Here is a 22,988-nt window from a genome sequence, read left to right on the forward strand (position 1 = left end):
AAATGGGAAGTCAGCATAACCAGTTTGGAGTGTCTATCTAAATTTACAGCAAACCCGAAACAATAACTGGCTGTGAATTACCTCAGTCATTTCAGCAGGTGCTAACTCAAATGCCAATGATGATTCTCTAAATATTAACACTGTTAGCTATTACTAAGGCTGTGAGTTTGTCACGGAAGTTACAGATTCTGTGACTTCTGCAGTGACTGGTGTGGCTGGCTCCAGGCCATCGCAGGCCAATCACGACAGCCTCTGCTGGGGCAGTCTTGGGCCATTGTAGGAGGAATTTGGGTAGCGGGCTCAGGGCTGGGCCTTGGGGCGTGGAGGGGCACAGCTTACCTTGGGGGGGGGGGGTGGCTCCCCAGAAGCAGCAACATGTCCCTCCCTCAGCTCCTAGCTCTGTGTTCTGCCTCTGCCCCCGCAGCTCTCATTGGCCGCTGTTCCTGACCAATGGGATCTGCAGAGCTAGGAGCTTAGGGAGGGACATGTCGTTGCATTCCAGAAGCTAGGTAGGGAGCCTGCCAGCCTCCTCAGCCCCCTCCCCAGCACCAGTGGAAGTCCCAGGCTCCTCGCCATTTGTGGTGTTCCCCCCCACTCCCGGACCATGCCCCCAACACTTGTGGCGCGCCCCCGGACTGCTCTCTTAGCACATATATTTGTGGCACAGTCCAGACCACCTCCCCGCCCCAACATCCATGGCACTCCCAATATTTAGTCAGGGGTATAGTACAAGTCATGAACAGGTTACGGGCAGTGAATTTTTGTTTACTGCCCCGACTTGTCCATGACTTTTAATAAAAATATTCATAACTAAAACGTAACCTTAGCTATTACACTGCTCAATGCACGTAAAACAGGAAAGTAAGTATATTATGAAGATCTATTCTAGTGTTCCCCAAAGTTGGTGGCATGTGCAAAGGACTAAACTTGGGCTGGAGGAAGTGTTGAAAGTATATAAATTAAGGTTTTAAAGGCTTGTTGGCTTTTAACAACATGTGCTAGGGTTGGAGACAGGGACTGATGGATTTAATTTTCCTATGGGGAGGAATGGGGCTCTGCTTTCAAAAAGCTGAGACTGTGTTATATTAATAATGAAGTGTTGCATATCAAATGGTCTGTTTCATTTTTCACTGTTGTGGGTGTGATGATGGATGAATAAAGGTTTTATTTATTTACAAGTCTTGGTTTCTAAAGTACAGAATTAATACTGCTGTGATGCCAGTGATGTACTCAGTAAAGCTCCTTGTCAACCAAATGATTTGGAGGCACCTCTATTAGTGTTACGTTTACAAGAAAACAACAGATCTCCTTGTCTTTCACTTGTCCAAGTGCTAACACCGTGCTTTCCTTGAGACAGACATAATTTGGGAGAAATTTTTTTAGATAAAATTATGCCTTTTTGCATATCCTTGTGTATTTTATGCCAGGATTTACCCTTTATTTGGTTACTTTTCAAAGTACACCTTAAAACTCGAGTCATGTACAATTCTTTAAAAATATAACCACAAATTTCCAGTTAGCTCAAGGGCCACATGAAAGATCCTCTTTGTTACCTGAAACACAGAGTGAAGAGGATGCTGTCTAATACAGATTGGTATACTTAACTTCCGCTTGCAGGAGACTGTCTTTTTCACTGTGCTAAAATAGGCTGTCAGTTGGGCTCGGTTGCACTGAGGATTGGTATTTGTTATGAGCCTTTTGCGTTGAGTTCATCAGTTTAGAATCCAATCCAGAACAGTAGCGATCAGGTATCTTTACAGTCTAACAATGGTGAATTGAAACCACAAACTCATTTTGGTTCCTTGTGCATCACTGTTTGTATTCTCAAAACAGCCCTCATCATTGGAAGAAATGAATGGGTTTGAACAGTGAACCATTGTTATTCATGGAGTTGGTTCCCTTAGTCCAGAATTTAAGATGTTGCGTAGTCTGTGTTAGATGAAGTAATTTTCATTGCCGCTACCTATGTTCCTCTTCAATGAATAAACACAGGGCTTCAGTCTCCAGGACTGTCAGTTGGACATTTTTCAGAACCAGGAAGTTCCACTTCAAAAAAAAGTGATGAGAAGGCAAAGAATCCAAGAGCACTTGAAGCTGCTATGTAGACTGACTTTCATCTCTTGTTATAGCTCTCAGGTAGAGGATAAGAACTGTGTATAACTAAACGTAGTAATGAAAGCTAACTTTACAAGTGACTACACTTGGAACTGTAGTCAATTCATCACTTGACTGGTCTTTCTTGCATCAGGAAGGTGCCATTTCCCGGGTTGCCTGTTGTTTACATGATGAAGATTATGTTGCTGTTGCCACCAGGTGAGAAATTTGATTTAATTACGTTTCCCCTTCCTGCCCCAAGGCTATAAAGCAACTTCTCTGGTGGAGTGTATTCCCCAATATCCATGTTGGTCAATTTCCCTGTTAGCTAAGGCCTGAGACTCATAGGCTCACAGACTTTAGGGCCAGAAGGGACCATTATGATCACTAGTCTGACCTCCTGCACAATGCAGGCCACAGAATCTCACCCACCCACTCCTGTAACAAACCCCTAACCTATGTCTGAGTTACTGAAGTCCTCAAATTGTGGTTTGAAGACCTCAAGCTTCAGAGAATCCTCCAGCAAGTGACCCATGCCCCATGCTGCAGAGGAAGGCAAAAAACCTCCAGAGCCTCTGCCAATCTGCCCTGGAGGAAAATTCCTTCCTGACCCCAAATATGGCCATCAGCTAAATCCTGAGCATGTGGGCAAGACTCACCAGCCAGCACCCAGAAAAGAATTCTCTGTAGTAACTCAGATCCCACCCCATCTAACATCCCATCACAGACCATTGGGCATATTTACCTGCTAATAATCAAAGATCAATTGCCAAATTAATTGCCAAAATTAGGCTATCCCATCATACCGTCCCCTCCATAAACTTATCAAGCTTAGTCTTGAAGCCAGATATGTCTTTTGCCCCCACTACTCCCCTTGGAAGGCTGTTCCAGAACTTCACTCCTCTAGTGGGAGTTGTTCCAACTCATACACTAGCCGATCTAATGCAATTACAAGTAAATATGGAAAACTGCTATTTTGCAGACATTTCAGTGGCATGTGAAACTTTGTTTGCTGACCTGATAAAGTGAAATGGGTTAACTAAAACATTTATATGTTGAAATTCTAGTTAGTTACATTTATTTAACTCTCAACTGCCACCTTTATTGGCAGTTTCAGAACAGAGGCCCAGGTTTGAGTGAGCAACCCTCCAAGTCAGGACTGATGTACATTGGGAGGTTGGTGTGTGGAAGCTTATATTGTGCTTATCTTTGGATAAATGTAGCACTTTGTTTTTCAGAATTGTCAGCCTCTCACTTTTCATATGCCCAGCATTCAAACACAACTTATTATATTAAAATGTATTCTTTGTTTAGCTTGCCTCTTTCTTGCAAGCAGCACTTCTTTGCTACTGGTATAAATGATTTGTCACTTTCCAAAGATCAGTTCTCTTCAAAATGTTTATCTGCTAACTATTACAGTCAAGGCCTTGTAGTGGTCTGGCAACTCAATCAGGAGCGTCGTGGAAAGCCAGAGCGGATTTATGTTTCCACTGAACACAAAGGCAAAAAAGTCACATCTCTTTGTTGGGATACAGCCGCACTTCGAGTTTTTGTAGGAGATCATGTGGGAAAAGTGTCTGCTATCAAGATTAATACATCCAAACAAGGAAAGGTAAAATATTACCCATTTTCTTTGCAATGAGAGGAGATTCCAACAGACAGAGACACAAATTCAGTGTGTCCATATTTGTTAGTAAAATCAGGATGGGGGAAAGAATTCACTAGCAAATTAAGTTCTGCTCGCTTTAGTGACTAGTCAGGAGTGATGAACTAGATACTTGTATAAATGTTTACTTAAATTCTTGACTGTATACATAGCTAGTCCAGCAAGTGGCAATATAATGTAAATATTCTAAAATATATTAGCATTCAATTTGGAGGTACGATTTACCACTTTTAACAGACATTGAGTTCCGGATGAATTGTTTTGCACAGTGATGCAATTTCTTTTTGGAAGTCTTGAGTGTAAATCCAATTTCTGTCTTGATGGTTACTTTAAATAGTCTTAAGTAATCAAAAGATAGATACTCCACTTCTGCTTAATTGTAGAATGAGTCCAACACTGTACAGGATATTAAGTTATTGTCTGCACTTAACAGCGACGTATAGAATACAGGCACTGCACACCCAGCTAGCATAGGTATAAATAGCCATGTAGACATGACTTAGGGGAGTAGAGTAGAGTGCCCTCCATTGCTCAACACATGAGTATATACTCAGGAGCGGCGCCAGGGTTTTTGGCACCCTAGGCGCAGGGCCTGCTCTAGCCATTTCGCCACCCCAAGGACGGCGGCACGCCACGGGGGGCGCTCTGCCGCTTGCTGGTCCCTTGGCTCCGGTGGACCTGCTGCAGCCGTGAGTGCGGAGGGTCTGCCAGTTCTTTGGCTCCAGTGGACCTGCCGCAGGCTTGCCACTTCAGTAGCTCCCCCACACCAGAGACTTTCCTCGCTGTCTCCCCCTGCCAGAGGTTTTTACTGCCATATCTAGCTACGCACGTCAGTGACAAGTATGAATGCAGCCCTCTTTCACTGTGGAATGTAGTTACATGTGTATTGCCTGTACTCTACACTCTGCCGTAAGCGTAGACAAGGCAAAAAACACTTTGTCACAGTCCTGACTGAGCTGCTCCCACTGGATTCTTGGCAGACAGCTTTGTTTGTACCCACATGCTGGATCCATGTGCTGTTAATCTCCTCTGGATAGGCTTCTGGTTTCTTGGGCACACTTCCCAGGCATAAACTCTCTGATGTCACTTATGACGAATGGGACCTTGTGGTTGAGCTGCCTTGGACTCCAGGATCAGTGCTGACTCCCCAAACCCTCCAGTCTTTTCAATAGCTAAAGCGCATCTTTCCCAGAGCTCCATTCTCATGAGTATTCTGGTTCATCATTTAATCCTTTAGGGACACATGAAGTTAAAGCAAGTAATGCACAAGGACTTTCTAAACTAGTTATGCTTTATTCATAAATCACAAGAGATTAACAGGTATAGGCAAAATTAAATACCTTTATGCAATTCCCTCCCTCAGATGCTCGTGCTGAGAGATGTTTGAATTTTGGTTAGTGCATTCACGGTCCTAGGACCTCCCCTCCTCTCCTTTCTCCTGACAATCTAGCCACCTTGTTCTGTTCATGAGAGAACTACTCAGAGCACACTGTGTCCATTTATAACTTTCCAGTTCCTCTGCCATGTTACTCTCCTAGTCAGCCTCAAATCCTCCCTCAGGTGATCAAGATCCATAGTAGGGTGTGCTGATGCTTGGTTACTGCCTGTCCGAAGTCCAGACTGAAAACGCTAGTTTCTTGCAATACAGCCTCCCCATTTAGGTAACTGTTATGGCCAAAGTAGACCTGTTAAAATGTTAATGACTCTTGATGTTCCCGACATAGATGTCTAGTTATGATCTGTGCCACGTATAATACAGTCCCTGTTATCAAATGGCTGCCTCAGTATACACTGAGGCTTTCCGTAGTACAGCAATTCCATAATATGAACCAGAATGCATAAGTTTTACAAAAGGAAAGTCCCAAATCATGTCACAGTTCGACAGTTAAACAAGTTACCAGAACAACTGCAAAAAAGAGCAAAACTGGAACTGAAAATTATAGGAAAGTGGAAGTTCTGGTTTTGAGGTTCATATCATGTCAGATCTGAACAATACCTTTAGCCTTAAATCTGCAAAGTACTTTTAGAAAACCAGCTTCTATCTTTTTTGCTATTTTATAATTAGGGCTTCAGATTTGTCAGGGTGTTTTATATAAAAGATCATGGAGCAGTTGCAAAGCCTGTGACTTTTATTAACTTTATTATGACTGCTCTGTGATTCTTGAGAAAATATGCCCTGACAAATGAGGGGGCACCGACCATCTGCAGCAGCACCCTCTGCTCTGACACCACAACCCTAATCCTAGCCTGGGAAGAGAGGAGACTTCAGAGCAAGCCCAACCTGCACTCATCTCGAGCACAGGGAGCAGCAGAGCCTGCATCCTGTGGGGCTGGCCCCAGCTCCCAACTCTGAGCATTGCAGCCAGGCATACAGGGTTGCAGTACTGCTCAGATTTGGCCCAGCCACCTCTTTATTGTCATAGAGGGGCAGACCAAACCTGAGTGGTGTTGCAATCCCATACACCTGGGTGCAAACACCCAGAGCAGGGAGCTGGGCCCAGCCCTGCAGGGCACAAGCTGGTGATGTGGGGTTAGTCATGGACGTAAAAAGAAAAGTCATAGATAAATGGGAAAATCATGCTATCTGTGACTCTTTTTTTCCTGCCATGACAAATCTATAACCTTATTTATAATGTATAAAGTATAACCTATTAAAAAAAAAAAAAAGGCCTGAAAGCCTTTGTATTAAAGAAAAAAATCTGCTTGTTTTATTTTAGAAATATCAAGTATGTCAACTCTGTTCTTCCTTGGTTTTACTGGGGTACTTGGGGGACAAGGGGAGAAAATGTCTCTGGAATATATAAGGTGTGCACTAAACCCTCACTAGAAGGGATTGGACTGTGGAAGACGTGCTTTCTCCAAAGTGCTAATTGGCCATTGATGCTAAATAATACCCAAAGCTTTTATAGTCAGGCTATGGCCTGTCTACATTAGAAAATTTTAACAAACTTTCCGCTGGTGCTACTACTAGTTCAGCTGCATCAATGTTGTCTTGAGTGAGAGCCCAGGTGTGTGTTACTTGACGTATGTCCCACAATCCATGCAAGTCATCTCTGAGAATTATTTGGTGACTAGTATTTAGAAAACATACTGCGGAGTTATGATGAAACTTGCTGGCATTTGTAGATCACTTAAATTTGAAGCTAAGTTACTTTAGCAGATAACTTATTCGCTACGGGAATACACCTAAGGGAGACTATTGCTGGTTTAAAAGAAAATGTGCATTGCATGAGTAATAACACGCTTATATAGAAAGAGAACTTACTTTTAAAAAAAAAAAAGTCAGAGAGGTCTGTGATACACAACAATGTTGTATAAGTATACATTGATGGGGCAAAAAATTACAAGACACTATAAGCAAGGCTCCCATCTTGCCAACACGTATATTAATAACTGTATGTATGTGTAAAAAGCGACAGAGTCCTGTGGCACCTTATAGACTTACAGAAGTATTGGAGCATAAGCTTTTGTGGGTCAATACCCAGTACATCAGACGCATGTGACGAAGTGGGTATTGACCCACAAAAGCTTATGCTCCAATACTTCTGTAAGTCTATAAGGTGCCACGGGACTCTGTCGCTTTTTACAGATCCAGACTAACACAGCTACCCTTCTGTATGTATGTATGTGGGTAGTCCATTGAAATCTGCAGAGCTATTCACACGCATAAACATTCTCAAATCCAGGGTCTTACTTTTAGGGGAAAAGTAATGATCTACGTTATTGGATACAGGGCAGAGTTAAATTAATGTGAACAACCACAAACAGCTTGAAGTTTGACATTTTCTGATCTTTGAGTGCAGCGCTTTGCAACTATAACTTTTTCTTAATGTTGTTTTTATGGAATATTATCAACATTGACCTCTGCCCAGTATGTGTTGTTTTTGTTTATTCCTTTAGGCAGCGGCTGCTTTTGTGATGTTTCCAGTTCAGATTATAACCACTGTTGACTCCCGTGTAGTTCAGCTTGATTATTTGGATGGAAGACTGCTTATTTCTTCACTTACTCGCTCCTACTTGTGTGATACTGAGAGGTAAGTTATACACTAACTGCAAAAGTATCAAGACATTCAAATGGATAAGCTGAAAGATCATTCCTTTTTAGCATTTACATTTATCATTTGTAAATTTCATCACTTGAAATTATCATTTAGCTGGTCAGACATACTCTTCATTGAAGAGACTTACTGGCATATTGTAGGCCAGATGTCATCCCTTAACAGTATTATCTTAATAGTATTAAATGTAGTTCTTGGTTTTGCGTCTGATTTTAGGGGTTGGGTTTCATGGTTTTAAAATGAATTATAGCTTTTCTGAAGAGCTGCAAACTAAAGGCACAGTATTAAGTGTCTACACTGCACATACAGTTTAACAGACACCCTTAAACTTTGAGTTAAGCAGAGACAGCAAGGAAAATACTGGCCCTGCTGTGTAGACCCTAGTTAGATAGACCCAGTTGGCTAGGCAAATATCATAGAAATGACTTTGATTGCTAAAGCAAAATAAATAGTAAAAATTAATGCAAAAAGGATGCAATGTCTTCATAAAGTACAAATTTAAAAATAACTGACTTGTATCAAGCAAACAGGTTTCAGTTGTGTTAATCTGCAACCGTCATCACTCTATACTTTGAATTATAATGGTGAGATTTTTTAATTTAATTTATAAGTAAACTTTACCATATCAAATACAAACTAAAATATTTTGGAAGCTTACAGTTATGAATGTTCCTTTGGTGGATGCAGTCCTACAAGATAATGTTAAACAAAACAGAGCCTGTTTTCTATATTGTCTAAATAAATATATTTTTTCCTTCCACTAGAGAAAAATTCTGGAAAATTGGTAACAAAGAAAGAGATGGAGAATACGGTGCCTGTTTTTTCCCAGCTGGAAAGAATGGTGGGAGCCAGCAGCCATTAATATATTGTGCACGTCCTGGGTCAAGGATGTGGGAAGTGAACTTTGAAGGGGAGGTGCTAAGTACTCATCAATTCAAACAGCTGCTCTCGTCACCTCCTCTCCCGGTTATTACTCTAAGGTAGTGGTATTGATAGTGGTTAGTGATAAATTGGGTTATGTTTTCATCCTATGACTCTTTCTGTGAAAGCTACTCTCTGAAGGTCACAAAATATAGTAATAAAAAGTCAAGTCATGAACAAATACTTCAGCTTGTCATGCAGCCTAGAGTTTTCATTTTGCAGCTCTCAGAAATATTTGTTCAGCTGTTCCTTATAGCATCCACTCACCACCCACTTGCATCCAAAAGGTGTGTTCTTCTAAAAAGGGAGTGTGTGGGGGGAAAAATCATCTGATTCATGACAAAGGTTCATGCTTAAGTAGTGACTAATGCAATGGTTGCCAATTCAATTAGAAGTAATTACATTTTATTACATATCTTAGGGTTGGCAGTAGCTCTGTGCATGAGTGCTTTAAGAACCAATTTATTTATTTTTGTATTCAGTTTTGGTTTCCAATTAAATATAGGTGTAGCAAGTTGTCGTCATATTTGATTACAGAACTGAATTCACACTTTGACTCTTGGGTTACATTTTTCACAGCAGAGATGCAGTTTAAAGTTATAAATCTACAGTGTTGCCTTTCGATGCTCTAAAATCACTATTACTAAACACAGAGCTGTTAACTCACTACTGTTTGGTAACATGTTTGACTCTTTTTAGAATGGGTTAGGTTTGGGGTAAGGGTCATAGCTTTCTCAGAAATATTTCCAGTGTACTTTATACCTTTGGAAAATATAACTACCATATATACTCGTTCATAAGCTGATGTCCTTTAGTAAAAAAGGAAGCACCAGAGAAGAGGGTTGGCTTACGAATGGGTATAGAGAGGGAGAGGTGGGACACAGCCCCTCCCCACAACACAGGGAGCAAGGAGAGGCAGCAGGGCCAGAAGGGAAGAGGCGGGGTCAGAGTCTCCCCACTTCTGGCCATGCTGCTCCTCCCCCCAGCCTTCAAAGCAGCTGCATCTCCGGGTTGGCAGGCTGCAGCTGTGCCACCTGGCCCTGTCCACCAGAGCAGGCTATGGCCGTGCTGCCTGGCCTTCCGGAGCACGCTGTGGGTGTGCCACTTGGCCTAACCTGCTGGAACATGCAGCCATGCTGTCCAGTCTGGCCTGCTGGAGCAGACTGCAGGCGCACTGCTCAGCCTGCCGGAGCAGCTCCAGCCAGGCCAAAGGCATCCTCCTCAGATAAGGTGGGAAGGGATCGGATCGGATGGGATGGGGAGAGTGTGGGGGTCCCGGGCTAAAGGTGGAATCATGTGGGGGTGGTTACAGGGGTTACTCCCCTGACTCCCAGCTTCTTACCCCCCCCCCAAAATCCCCCACCAGTTGCTGTCCCAGTCCCTCAGGGTGAGCAGCTGGTGTGCTGGGACACTTTGTTTACTTAACTTTACCTCCATGCCTGCGGACGCTGGAGGTAAATAAACCATTTCTGCCCACCAGTGGCTTATCCTAATGGCCTGGGAGCCCAAGTTTTCTGACCCTTGAATTATAAGGTTGGATTATGAACAGGTTATAAAAAATTTCCATTTTTACTTATCTATCTTGTAGGGTTAACTTATAAATGAACCGGCTTATGATCAAGTATATACAGTACACAGTTATTTCACAGAATAATTATTTTTTTCTATATTTGTATTTTTAAATGTTTTTGATTGAAAACTTCTAAACAAACTGATCTCTGACCTTTACTGTTTGTTATCTTAACAGTTAAGGCAACCAGAGGTCTTCGGCTCCTGTTTTGAAATATCAGTCCTTCTGTAGTTTGTGATGACCTCTTCCTTCCATGTTCATGGCAATTTAAAATGCCACTGAAAAACAATTAGTGCTATTAGTTAAAAGAATTATGCTAATCCATCCACCCTGTATTAATTTTAGAGGTAAATTGTAATATAGTCAAATTGTGACTTTAGTAAATCTTTAAATTCCTAAGTATTCCACTTCAGTAATAGTAGGTCTTTTGCCAGTAAACTTTGTTCATAAGTGACAATAATAACTAAAGCCTCAATCTTACAAACATGCCCATAGGTTTAACTTTATACGTATCACTTTTGTGGGACTAAATACATGCTTAAAGTTAAGCATGTATATAAATGTTTACAGGACTGAGGGCTTAAATATTTTGCTAACGTGATGTGTTTTGTAATTAGAATGAATGATTGTCAATTGCCATTTAGATATTATATGTTTATAGGTTGGATCCTCAGTATAATACTTCCGCCTGCTCCCTCCAGTCTTTGTCTTTCCCAAAACTGTTATATCTGACGTAAGTATTTACCGGCGCTCTGCTTTATTAACACTATTCTTTGTGTTGGCTTTCATCACATCTGTTTAAATTAACATCCTGCAAAGCCCATGCGCAGTAGTCTTGATTTGTTTATCCTCTTCTAACCATGCTCCAATTCCCCTTAACCCCCCCCCCCCCCCCCCCAAAACCCCGCAACCCTGTTATCTAGTGAATTATTTTCAAAATCCTAATTACTTTTTTTTCTTTAAGTTTCCAGGTCTGGCCAACAAAATATAAATTTGTACTAACTTTCAGCATTTCCACTAAACACATTTTTTTTTTACAGGTTCATGATTTCATGTAAATCTGCAAACCTCCAAAAGTCAGTTTTTTTTAAATACTTTTTTTTTAACTGTAACATCTACAAAATAATCTTCCTACCAGAATTCCCTTTATATGAGCTTGGTTAAAGACTATAGAAAACAGAGATGTTAGGTCAGGAGGCTGTGTCTTAAAGTTCAGATCTTGTTCTCTAAATAAAAAATATCAATAGATTAATTAAATACACTATTATATGGAGTACTGTGGCAAGAGAATTTTTTTCCAAAATGAGTACATTAAAACGTCTTGAAACAATGCTTAATATTTTTTCTTTGCTTACAGCGAGCATTGTGTTATGACGTGGACAGAAAGAGGCATTTATGTCTTCATTCCTCAGAATGTTCAAGTTTTACTTTGGAGTGAAGTAAAAGGTGAACTTTAAGGAACTTAAGTTTTTGCTACGTTGTTCATTATATTTTGACTCTCCTGACTCTGTACTTACAATTTCCGTTTCCACAAGGAGGTTAAATAACATTCACTGATAACTTTCTAATTAATTATCAGCAATTTATAAGACAAATTTTTGAATATTAAAAAAAGAAACCATTTGAAAACTAATCTTCACAAATTACTTGTTCGGATGCTTGTGAAATAAAGGTAGTAGGGGACGGTATATTGACTCTCAAATAAAATGGCGCAATGTGATTCAGTGAAACATCATAAATATTGTGATTTCCTTTCTTTGTTTCTCCTTACTCCATTTTATTATCTTTCAAAAACATCTGAAGTGGATATGACCCTAACAGATTAAGAGACTTTTGTATAGTGTTCTTCTCAGTTGTGTTTACATTCTTCAATTTAGACAACTGCCATGTTACACAGAAGGACTAATAAATGTCAAATGCTTATGTGGGTACTATCTTGGTCCTAGAACTGTTCTAAAGGTATTTAACTGCACTCTTGATATTAGCAGTTCAAAATGCCACTGTTATGGAGCATTTGCACATTTAGTGTTTCTTGTACGTCCAAAGTAATTAAATCCATAACGAGCAACTAATTAATTTCAAATAATCAGACACCTGTCATTGTGCTATGTAGTCTCTGCATTTTTTTGTTTAAGAAAAAACATGTTCATAATGTGTAATTAAATATTTCCAAGTAACTCGGCAAAGGTCAAAGGACTCATCGATTTTAATTGTATGCAATGGTATTTATATGCTAACATAGTGCCATCTAATTGTTATCCCATATTCTACTTGTGTATTTCAGGAATGGAAATTTGTTGTAATCATTAGTAGGCAAATTGAAAAGTACAGACTGTTTCCAATGTGGTTATGGCTGTGTCTGTCCCAAGATATTAGAAACATAAGGTGGCTGAGGTAATGTCTTCTATTGAGCCAACTTCTGTTGGTGAGAGAGAGAAGCTTTTGAGCTTACACAGAGCTCTTCTTCAGGTCTGGGGAACTTACTCAGAGTGTCACACTAAATCTGTTGTACGTTGTATTGGTCCAATACAGAATTTGGACCAATACAAGACATTACTTCACCCATTTTCTCTTTCTAAATTGTTTCCAAGTTTTCCCAGACATGGAAAGGAATATTGATAAGTACATTCATCCCTAAGACCTTTCTGCTCATCTGTTTTATATAGATATCCAGGATATAGCAGTGTACAGAAATGAGTTGTTCTGTCTGCATACGAATGGAAAAGTCTCGCACTTCTCTCTTCTGCTAGTGGAGCGTTGTGTAGAACGTCTGCTAAGAAGAGGTTTCTGGAGCCTTGCGGCCAGAGTCTGCTGTCTCTTCCAGAACTCTATTATTTCCTGCAGAGTAAGTTAGGACCTCTTCCCACCTCTCTACTACATCTATTCAGTTAAGTCCTTTTGCCCTAAACCAAATCCTGTAAAACTCGCACTTCGGATTATGGAGCTTTTTGTCATGTTGACATGTAATTCTAGAACTAATCAGCAATTAGTCCTTTATTAGAAAACAGCCTATAATTGCATGGGTAGTAAATGAAAACCAGTCTGTTATGTTTCATACGAGCATTAGGAATATTAAGAAACCTCTTGCTTTTTGTATTATTAGGCAAGAAAATTTTTACCTCTAGACAAACTAGAGCACTTGAAATCGCAGCTGGAGCTCTCAACCCAAAGTGATGTCATTAGCCAACTGGAAGAATTGATATCAAAGCTGGAACCTTTAGATTCTGCATGCAGCAGTAGAAGGAGCAGTATTTCATCACATGTAGGTGTATATAAAGTTGAATTTTTTTCTGAATTCAGTTCTTCCTCATTTTGTTATAAGGTTGTCCATTGCCATCTGTGACTGTGGTTGCTGGAGGGACTATACTAAAATGCTCAATCAGGGGCAAAGAATAGGGCAGACAATCCCCAAAACAGGTGGTTTATTCTAATAATTAGATTCACCAGGCCAGTAACAAAACAGCTTCTGTAATGCCTTACTGGTTCCCTTTAAGCAGTCCAGCCTTTGGCTCCCAACCAGACAGCCAAGTCTATATGGTGAGGGATTATTTAAAACCTTATTGACCATATATAAAGTCCTGCTGATCCCAAGGGATCAGACATTACCCACCAGGTCATTGAATATTTCAGATCTTACCCAAATACACGCTTGCAGCCAATTCTTATTAACTAATCTAAGATTTATTTTAAAAGAAAAGAGAATTACTGTGGTTAAAAATCATTAGATGTACAGATATGAGTTTAGTTCTTAGGTCAGTTTCATAGTAGAGATGGTGAGGATGCTGATTTGTAAAAGTCCTTCCTGAATCAGTTCAGTAGGTTATAGTCCCATTGGCAGTCAATGTATAGAGTTTGTTCAAATTCTTCCACAAGAATTTTCATGGATAATTCAGGGTACACCTGGAGACGTCAGTCTTATGACTTGAAGTTCCCCCCATTAAAGTTTAAGCAGATCTGAGATAGTAAGGATCAGGCCCGAGGCCTTTATAGCGGAAGCTCAGCAGATAAGTCTCTTGACAGCAAATGATCACAGCAGGGCCTTCCTGGATGAACAACAGGCAGTGTATATTGTTACTTTGAAGCTAAACTTCTATTTCTTATGTATACACAGATAAACTAGATGCATTGATTAGCATATCGCAAATTACCCATTCAAATGGTTCATAGGTAGTGTACTACAAACTTCAAAGAGAAATAAAGACAATGATATTATTACACCACAAGTCTCATCTAAATGTTAATATCCCTTTTTGATCTCTGAATCAATAGAATATAGTAATGGAAACATTACAGACAGGAACTGAAGTTTCGCATCTACAAGCTAATTAGATTACATTGTTAAACTTCTAATAAGATATAGGTAAACAGACAAATACAATTAATATCTGCTTCTAATTCTCTAACAGTGGAGGTTTACATTTCAAGAACTCTGGTCTATTTAACATGGCTTTCTTAAATATGTACAAGGGATGGTCCTGTTTACCATTTCAATGCTATTCTAATATGTCCTTAAATGTTGATTTTTGGATCAACCAGCCTGCTGGTTGCTTAACCCTGACTGGCTCAGTGTCACATAATCCTTCACTCTGCAGATTAGAAAAAAGGTTTATCTTAAATTTGGCTTTCTTCACTGATAGTGGTCAGATATTTAGGGCGACAAGGGTGGTGGGGGAGGTAATATCTTTCTGGACCAACTTCTGTAGGTGAAAGGTACAAGCTTTCAAGCTACACGGTGCTCTTATTCAGGTCTGGGGAAGGAAATCAGAGTGTCTTAGCTAAATACAATTTAAGACATAAGGGTTAACTCATGTTGTTAGGAGGCCATTTGAAAAGAGGTGGGTAACTGAGGGTTAGACTCTTATGCATAAAGGGTTTGAAGTGGGCAATTAAGGGTAGCAGGCAGTGCTGGGAGGGTATTACAAATTGTTGTAATGAGCCATAAAACCAGTGTTCCTGTTGAGTCTATGGTTTTTGTTGTCCACCGCAATTACGAATTTAAGTTCCCAGCTGACACCTACCACCCCACATTGGAACCCATACTGGGTATCATCGTACAGTTAAAACCTGTATTTGATGCAGACCACATCCTGAAGTAAACCTTTTCTGAGCACCCTATTCTTGTCTTCAAACAATCCCCCAGCCTTGCCAAGCTCTTCATCAGAAGCCAGCCCCCCACTGACCGGTATGTAACCAACTCAGAGCAGCACCAAACCCTGCCAGAATAACAAAGGCAAAACCTGCAGATGTATCTCCAGTGCTACAGCGATCAGTACCTTACACAACAAACGCATCTTTCAAGATTCATGGGTCCTATACATGCTTATCGCAACACATTCAACTTTGTGGATGAAGCCAGTCAATCATTACATTCTTGAATGAACTTTCACAAAGAAATGATAAAGGAAAAAAATGCATATTGCCCGTCGGCAACCTTTTCTCACAAAGTGATCACTCCATATCTGTTCTTTCAATACTCTCCCTCAAATATCACAGTACCTTCAAAAGATGAGCCTGGGAACTTAAATTAATAACTCAGCTAGACACCAAAAAACATGGATTCAAGAAGGACACTAGTTTTACGGTCCATTACAACAGTTTTTGTAATCCCCACACCCCACTGCCTGCTACCCTTAATTGTCCACTTCAAGTCCCATATTTATAACAATCTAACCCTCTGTTGCCCATTTCCTTTCAAGTGGCCACCCACAACATGCATTATCCCTTATGCTTAACAATCTGTCCCAACTTGTATTTAGCTCACGTGCTCTGATTTCCTTCCCCAGATTTGAATAGTAGCTCTGCATAGCTCAAAACGTGTACTTTCCACCAGCAGAAGTTGGTCCAATAAAAGGTATTACCTCATCCACCTTGTCTCTTTCATATTCTGGGACCAACATGGCTAAAACCGCACTGCAAGATACTTTGGGTACTAATAGGCTAACTGGGGTAGAAATCTAAAAATGTTAATTATGCAGTTTTCTAGATTTGTAAGGGCATGATTTATAGATTTCATGTTCATCTAGGGCTGCTTAATTCTGTTCTCTGACCCACCATGGTCCTGCATGACAGTATTTCTTTTTTAAAGCTATGTTTTAGAAGGCTGTAACATTCTTCAGAAAATACTGCTTTGTATGAAAATGTGACCTCATTTGGGCATAAGATTTTTACTCAGTTTTAAAAATTGGCTGTATTCGTACTTACAAAAGTGCTGTCTTACTCATGTGTTTGGCTAGGTGTTGACCCTAACTTTTAGTATCTTGTGAAAAGGAAAAACTTGCTTCATACTTCACACTTACATAGCTATTTTCATCTTCAAAGCACTTTAGACAACTAATTGTTCTCACAACATCCTGTGAGGTTATTCATGTTGTAGAGATGCAGAAATGCACAGATTGAGCTGAACCATGACCAGGGAGAAACTTGTGTCTTGGAGCAAACTTCTGCGGAGGATCTATAGTTGCGCTTACAATTGTGTTAGCTAACTAGGTATTGAAGAATTAATTAACAGCAGTTATGCCATGACCAAAACTCCCATTATAGGCAAGTGCAGAGAGGAAGTGACTTGTCCAAGATACAATGTGACTTTGTCAGAGATGGTATTAAAACCAAGGAGTTCTTAGTTCCTCATCTTGTGCTCAGCCCACCAGACTTGCAGTTTTTTTTGTAGTTACTCTTCCTTTAAAAGTTTCATTTTAACTCTTACTTTGTATATTTATAAAGAAATTGAACTAGATGGTGTATATTTGTTTATTTCCAAGGTTTTAGATTAAAAGCTCTGGTGGTGCACTGATTTCTCTATGCGGTTTAATAAGGATATTTTTGTGGCTCATGTGACTTTATTATTTGCCCTACAGGAAAGTTTCAGTGTCTTAGACTCTGGAATTTATCGTGTTATTAGTCGAAGAGGCAGTCAGTCAGATGAAGACTCTTGTTCCTTAAACGGCCAAACATTGTCCGAAGATGAGAGACTTAAAGAGTTTACTACACACCAGGAAGAAGAGCAGGTGGAGCTTGGTAATGGCTTGCAATGAAAATGTGGTTTTCAATTGCCTTCTTTGTGTTCAACAAGTAGCTGGTGTTACGGTGTCTAGGTTTAAAATAAATGGAATTTACAGCTATGAAGGGTTTTATTGTTGTCTTCCACCATTTAGATATCCCTGATTAAATCCTAAATCACATGTGCTACATCTTGCCAGTAGTAAACCTAAAGTCACCACTTCTGTGGCCTCTTGCAGTAAAACCTTGTACTGAAAACTTTAGGGGTGAGATCCCGACTCGATTGAACTAAATGGCAAAACTCCCATTTATTTCAGTAGAGCCAGGATTTCACTCAAGATTTCCTTTTTCCGTAGGTAACTCAGCGAGGTTATTCTTTGCATTAAGGCAAACTGTCCTGCGTCAGTATTAATTCAGCTTCTGCTGGCCTGATTTTCGCTTTTGTTGTCTTATCCTAACTCTAGTTGAGCCAGGCCTTATATTGGTGCCAGGGAAATGCTATGTGTGGGTCAAGAGCTTTTAACATCCTTGCAGGGTTTCTTTTCTGGGTTTTTTTGGAAGAGATTCCCTCCTGTACATTTACACATTAATGTATGAGGGGTGCAGCCTTTTGCATAACCTTGTTGTTCCACCCAACCAGCTTTGTTCTTTTCTTTCCCCAACAAATATCTATCTCTAGACAAAAGTTAGAGGCTTCTCTTGCTTTTCAAGGGCTAGTGCGATCTCTCCTTTCTGAAAAAACACACTTTTGTTAGTAGCTTCTTTCTATGCTGCTGCCCTGTCTGTGTTGGTAGAGGAAGCTGTTTAAAGCTGGGGAGGGGATAGAATGGCCTGCGGAAAGGGAGATGCTCTTGGGCTTCTGCTGGGAATATACCCAATGCTGTAGGAAGAGTATTGGGGTTTGTTTATTTATTTATTTATTTTATATAGTGAGCTATCTCTTCAGATGCACCAGAAGAGCTGGATAAGGCAGACCTGAAGGCCCATTCCTATTAAATATTAAACTCCTTCCACCTCACCCACCTAGTTTTAGAGCTGCTAGCTATGAGAACTTGTGGAGTCTCTTTTCTCCTGAGCCCTGGGTTGCTGATGACCTAATATTGAGTGGGGCCAGAGAGCAAAACTCCCTTCTCATCAGGGAATCAACCTGCTATCCCCTGCAGAGAGGGAGCATCCTGTAGGAAGGGATGACGCCCATTGTGATCTCCTTGATCTTGCAAGAGGGAAGGAGAAGAATGCAGCTGTATTGTTAGACTCATTCTTTTCTAAAATGGAGGTGGATTATACTAAAGCATATGAAAATATGTCAGACGGTTTCTTTGACCTCTCTTTTTAGTGAATCTGTTGGTGTCAGGAACTAAAATTTCATAGTGCAACAGTTTTTTTTGCCAAGGTGTTGGTGGACTTTCTCACAATGTGTATCAAGAAAGAGTGGAAAAAATAAAGTCTTAAGAGCTAATGCCATCCTTAGGTAGTTTTGTACTATTAATAAATGCATGTTTTGTGACCAAGAACTTTACATTTGTCATTTGTGACATTTGTCCATCCATCTTTGCTTTTTGGTTATGCCATCTTAATGTATTTTAGAATGTAAAACTTTCAAGTGAAGAGACTTGGCTTTACACATTTGGAGTTAGTTTTCCGATTGCTGCTCAGTTTATGATTTCAAAGTGGCTAGTTATTTCAAACTATAAAAGTCCTAGATGCTTCTGTATCTCAGTGTATGTGAGCTTCATTTGGTGCTTTAGATCAGTGGTTTGCAAACTGTGGGTCACGACCCAGTACTGGTTCGCAGAATGTAAGGCACTGGGTCACGGCGGCTCTGGTCAGCACCTCCAACTGGGCTGTTAGAAGTCCTGTCGGCAGTGTTGCCTGGCTAGGGCAGGCTAGTCCTTACCTGTCCCAACACCGTGCTGTGCCCCTGAAGCGGCCAGCAGCAGGTACGGCTCCCAGGTATGGGGGCCATGTGGCTCTGCACGCTGCCCTCGCCCCAAACACCGGCTCCGCACTCCCAGCCAATGGGATCTGTGGGGGAGTGCAGGTGAGAGCAGTCCGGAGCTGGACCTGCTGCTGGCTGCTTCCGAGGGGCAGCGTGGTCCATGGTGCCAGGACAGGCAGGAAGTCTGCCTTAGCACTCCCGCTGTGCTACTGACCAGGAGCTGCCCAAGATAAGCCTGTGCCCTAACCCTATGCCCTTGCCCCAGCCCTGAACCCCTGTCAAACCCGGAGCCCTTTCCTGCACCCAAACTCCTCATCCCTGGCCACACCCCAGAGCCTGTACTCCCAGCCCAGAGCCCTGACTCCCCCCTCTCCCATGCCCCAACCTACTGCCACAGCCCAGAGCCCCCTACTGCACCCCAAACCCCTCATTCCCAGCCCTACCCTGCAGCTCTCGCTCCCACACCTCAACCCTCTGCCTCACCCCTGAGCCCCCCTAAACCCCTCATCCCCAGCTCCGTTGAGTCATGAGCATCAACAATTTTCTTCAACTGGGTCGCCAGAAAAAAAGTCTGGAAACCACTGCTTTAGATAATTTCCTGAGAAACCGATCTTAATGAATGCTGTCTTCTATTCTACATTGGAATTGATTCGTCTGTTCCCATTACCATAAGTGGCCATTAGTCTTTAAATTGCTACTTTTCTACCTAGTGAACAAAAAGTTTGTTTGCAAGCAGTGTAACACCACTTGCTGACCTTTCAGTACTATCTAGAGGCCCATTTCCATAAAGATGCTTTGAATGCTGTCAGTAGAACTGATAGTTCAGCTCCATTTTAAGAAAAAGAAACTTTTTGTTTTGAGGTACTAGTAAGAGCATTATCACCATTACTTAAAATAATCCTTTTCCTTAATCACACTTTAAAAAAAAAAAAGTGATTGTGTTCACTATGTACGTCTTTTTCTTATACTAGGATATGATTTAAAAACAAAAAACACCCCAGTGCAGCTGACCTCTGAAATAAGAGCAAGCTAGCCTGGAGTCAGTAGTGTTGTAGATGATTACGTAAATGACCTAAAAATAAGATGTCAGCCTTGTGGCAACCTATGGCTACCATCTGTGCTTCTAACTGTAACTAAGTTTCAGTTTGACCTCATCAGCCTTTGCCTCTTTTAAAGAGTAGAGAGAAAGCACAAATGGACCAAACCACTCCATAGTTATTGGTACACAAAATACCGTATATACTCGTTCATAAGCCAAATTTGTTTAGTAAAAAGAAGCACTAGAGACAGGGGTCGGCTTATGAATGAGTATAGAGAGAGAGAGAGATGGGACATAGCCCCTCCCCCCCAACAGAGGGAGCAGGGTGAGGCAGAACACCCAGCAGAGTCAGAAGGAAAGAGGCGAAGCCAGAGTGTCTGCTTCTGGCCACGCTGCTCTACCCCCAGCCTCAAAGCAGCTGCAGCTCCGGGGTTGGTAGGCTGCAGCCATGCCGCTTGGCCCCACCCTCCAGAGCATGCTGCGGCCATGCCGCCCAGCCCAGCTTGCTGGAACATGCTGCGGCCGCACCACCTGGTCTGGCCCACCGGAGCAGGCTGTGGCCACGCTGCCCAGCCTGTCGGAGCAGTTCCAGCCAGGCCAGAGACATCCTCCCCTGGCCCTCCCCAGATAAGGTGGGAAAGGATGGGATGGGGAGAGTGTGGGGGTCCTGGGCTAGAGGTAGGGTCATGTGGGGGGTTGTCACAGGGGTTATTCCCCTGACTCCCAGCTTTTCCCCCCAAAAAAACATTTCCCCACTGGTGCCTGCAGACACTCGAGGTAAACAAACCATCTTGGCCCACCGGCGGCTTATTCTGATGGCTCGGGAGCCAAAGTTTGCTGATCCCTGAATTATAGGGTTGGCTTATGAATGGGGCATAAAAATTTTTCATTTTTACTGATCCATCTTGGGGGGGGGTTGGCTTATAAACAAACCGGCTTATGATCGAGTATATGTGGTAGTAGTAAATGACATGGTGGAGGCTCTTTTGGTTACTCATATCAGGCTGATATGAAGAGCCACAGTGTTTGGATTAAGTTACACGTTGATATTTCCTTAAATGCAGTGGTGATAGACACCTTAGTAATAGCTAGTTTGGTACAGACCTGTATAATCAAATGTAATCTAACTGTCATGAAATATCACTACATAGTTTAATATGACAAATTTAAGTTAATTTTCTTTTTTTGAGCCATCTTGGTTACCTGCTGAAAATAGCATTGAGCTGTTGCCTCAGAATAGGCCAGAAATCCCTGTACAGAAGATAGTTATCCATCGAGAGTTCTCTTACAGCCCTGATTTGTCAGTTGCCACTTTATCAAATAAAGCTTCAACAGATTAATAAAACAAATACCTACTAAGTCTAAGGCCACTACTGCTAGGATTGCCCTTGATCCCAAGGACTGTGTGTGTGTATATTACTATTCCCTATTCTATCCTATCTCCAGTCTCCCATTCTCTTAAAAAAAAAAAAAAAAAGAGAGAGAGAGAAATCCACAAAAGAACTTGCAAGTAAAAAAGAAAACACAATTTAGGTTACAAGAGTAAAATTTCCCTATTAAAGTGTGAGTCATAACTGGATTATATGTTTAATTGTCAAGTCATTGCTTCATATTTTTATTATTTCAATTCCGTTTGTTAGACAACGTATCTCATGCTTCTGTGGTGGTTGAGACTGATCGGAATGAGACTTTTCTCCCATTCAGTATTCCATTGTCATTTCGTTCACCATCTCCTCTGGTCTCCCTCCAAGCTGTCAAGGAAAGGTAAAAATCATAGGATATTTGTTCATCCATTACATTCTTTTTTCTGAATTCATAGCATTGTTGATTCATATTTTGCTGAAAGATAAAATCAAATTTGATAGTGAAGTTAGAGTTTAATCCTGACTCCATTGAAGACAGTAAGAGTCTTGCCATTGACTTCAGCTGAGCCAGGATTTCACTCTTGAGTTTTAAATGGAGGTTAAGAACACATACCATAGTCTTGTGTTTCCTACTTTGAATGAGTCTATTGAATGTGGCTATGGGATTTAGCATTTTGGTACTTGTTGAAGATTGTAAGGACCTGCTGTGTATTTTAATGATGGTATGTATTGTCAAGATATGTGCCCCAAATCAACTAAATTGTCCCTTCCTTCCTTCAGTAAATCTTATGCATTCATCACAGGTATCTGGAATCAACTGTGGTTTATACATACTGTATGTGAACAAACTACGTCTTATGTCTAAAAATCAAATGTGCGTCTTTAAAAAACAAAACAAGCAAGCTACTAAAATGATGGGGGGAAAATAGCTTACATAAAACTGGTTATTTCAAAGCTCTGAATATAATGCATCTTATTTAAAACCAGAAGTGCTGGCCCATGGTGTTTGTAGCATTATCGTGAAATGCTGAGTTTGCCCTTTCATTCAGTTTGCTAAGGTAAGTGTATTGCTCTCAGACCCTTCAATAATAAGATATTGTTTTAATCAAATTACTTGATGCCCGTTAGTCTGTTGAAAGCCTCATCCATAAGCTTTATATGACTAGCCACACCTTCATTTTGATCTTTCCAAATACCTAGCTATATCCTTTTTAAAAAGTTTATTACCAGAGAAGATTAATTTTTACACAGGCAGAAAATTAAATCCATAAGTATTTATATGCTACATTCTAGTTACTCCAGTTTAAAGGCTTGGGTCAAGTATCAAATTTTATTTTGTGG

The 22,988-nt window shown here is 40.9% G+C and overlaps 1 protein-coding gene across 2 annotated transcripts in view; it reads left to right on the plus strand.

The window, feature by feature from the left end:
• Positions 1 to 22,988, plus strand: part of HPS5 (HPS5 biogenesis of lysosomal organelles complex 2 subunit 2) — a 53,494-nt gene that overhangs the window by 3,809 nt on the left and 26,697 nt on the right. For both annotated transcript variants that reach the window (XM_075065113.1, XM_032765525.2), the window contains exons 4-13: positions 2,249 to 2,313; positions 3,514 to 3,706; positions 7,661 to 7,794; positions 8,583 to 8,798; positions 10,971 to 11,042; positions 11,667 to 11,755; positions 12,976 to 13,154; positions 13,413 to 13,571; positions 17,164 to 17,323; positions 21,924 to 22,047. In XM_075065113.1, coding sequence (XP_074921214.1) covers positions 2,249 to 2,313; positions 3,514 to 3,706; positions 7,661 to 7,794; positions 8,583 to 8,798; positions 10,971 to 11,042; positions 11,667 to 11,755; positions 12,976 to 13,154; positions 13,413 to 13,571; positions 17,164 to 17,323; positions 21,924 to 22,047 — 1,391 coding nt within the window. The remainder of the gene's footprint in view (positions 1 to 2,248; positions 2,314 to 3,513; positions 3,707 to 7,660; positions 7,795 to 8,582; positions 8,799 to 10,970; positions 11,043 to 11,666; positions 11,756 to 12,975; positions 13,155 to 13,412; positions 13,572 to 17,163; positions 17,324 to 21,923; positions 22,048 to 22,988) is intronic.

Source organism: Chelonoidis abingdonii, chromosome 4 (assembly GCF_003597395.2).
Source record: "Chelonoidis abingdonii isolate Lonesome George chromosome 4, CheloAbing_2.0, whole genome shotgun sequence".
Lineage (NCBI taxonomy): Eukaryota > Metazoa > Chordata > Testudines > Testudinidae > Chelonoidis > Chelonoidis abingdonii.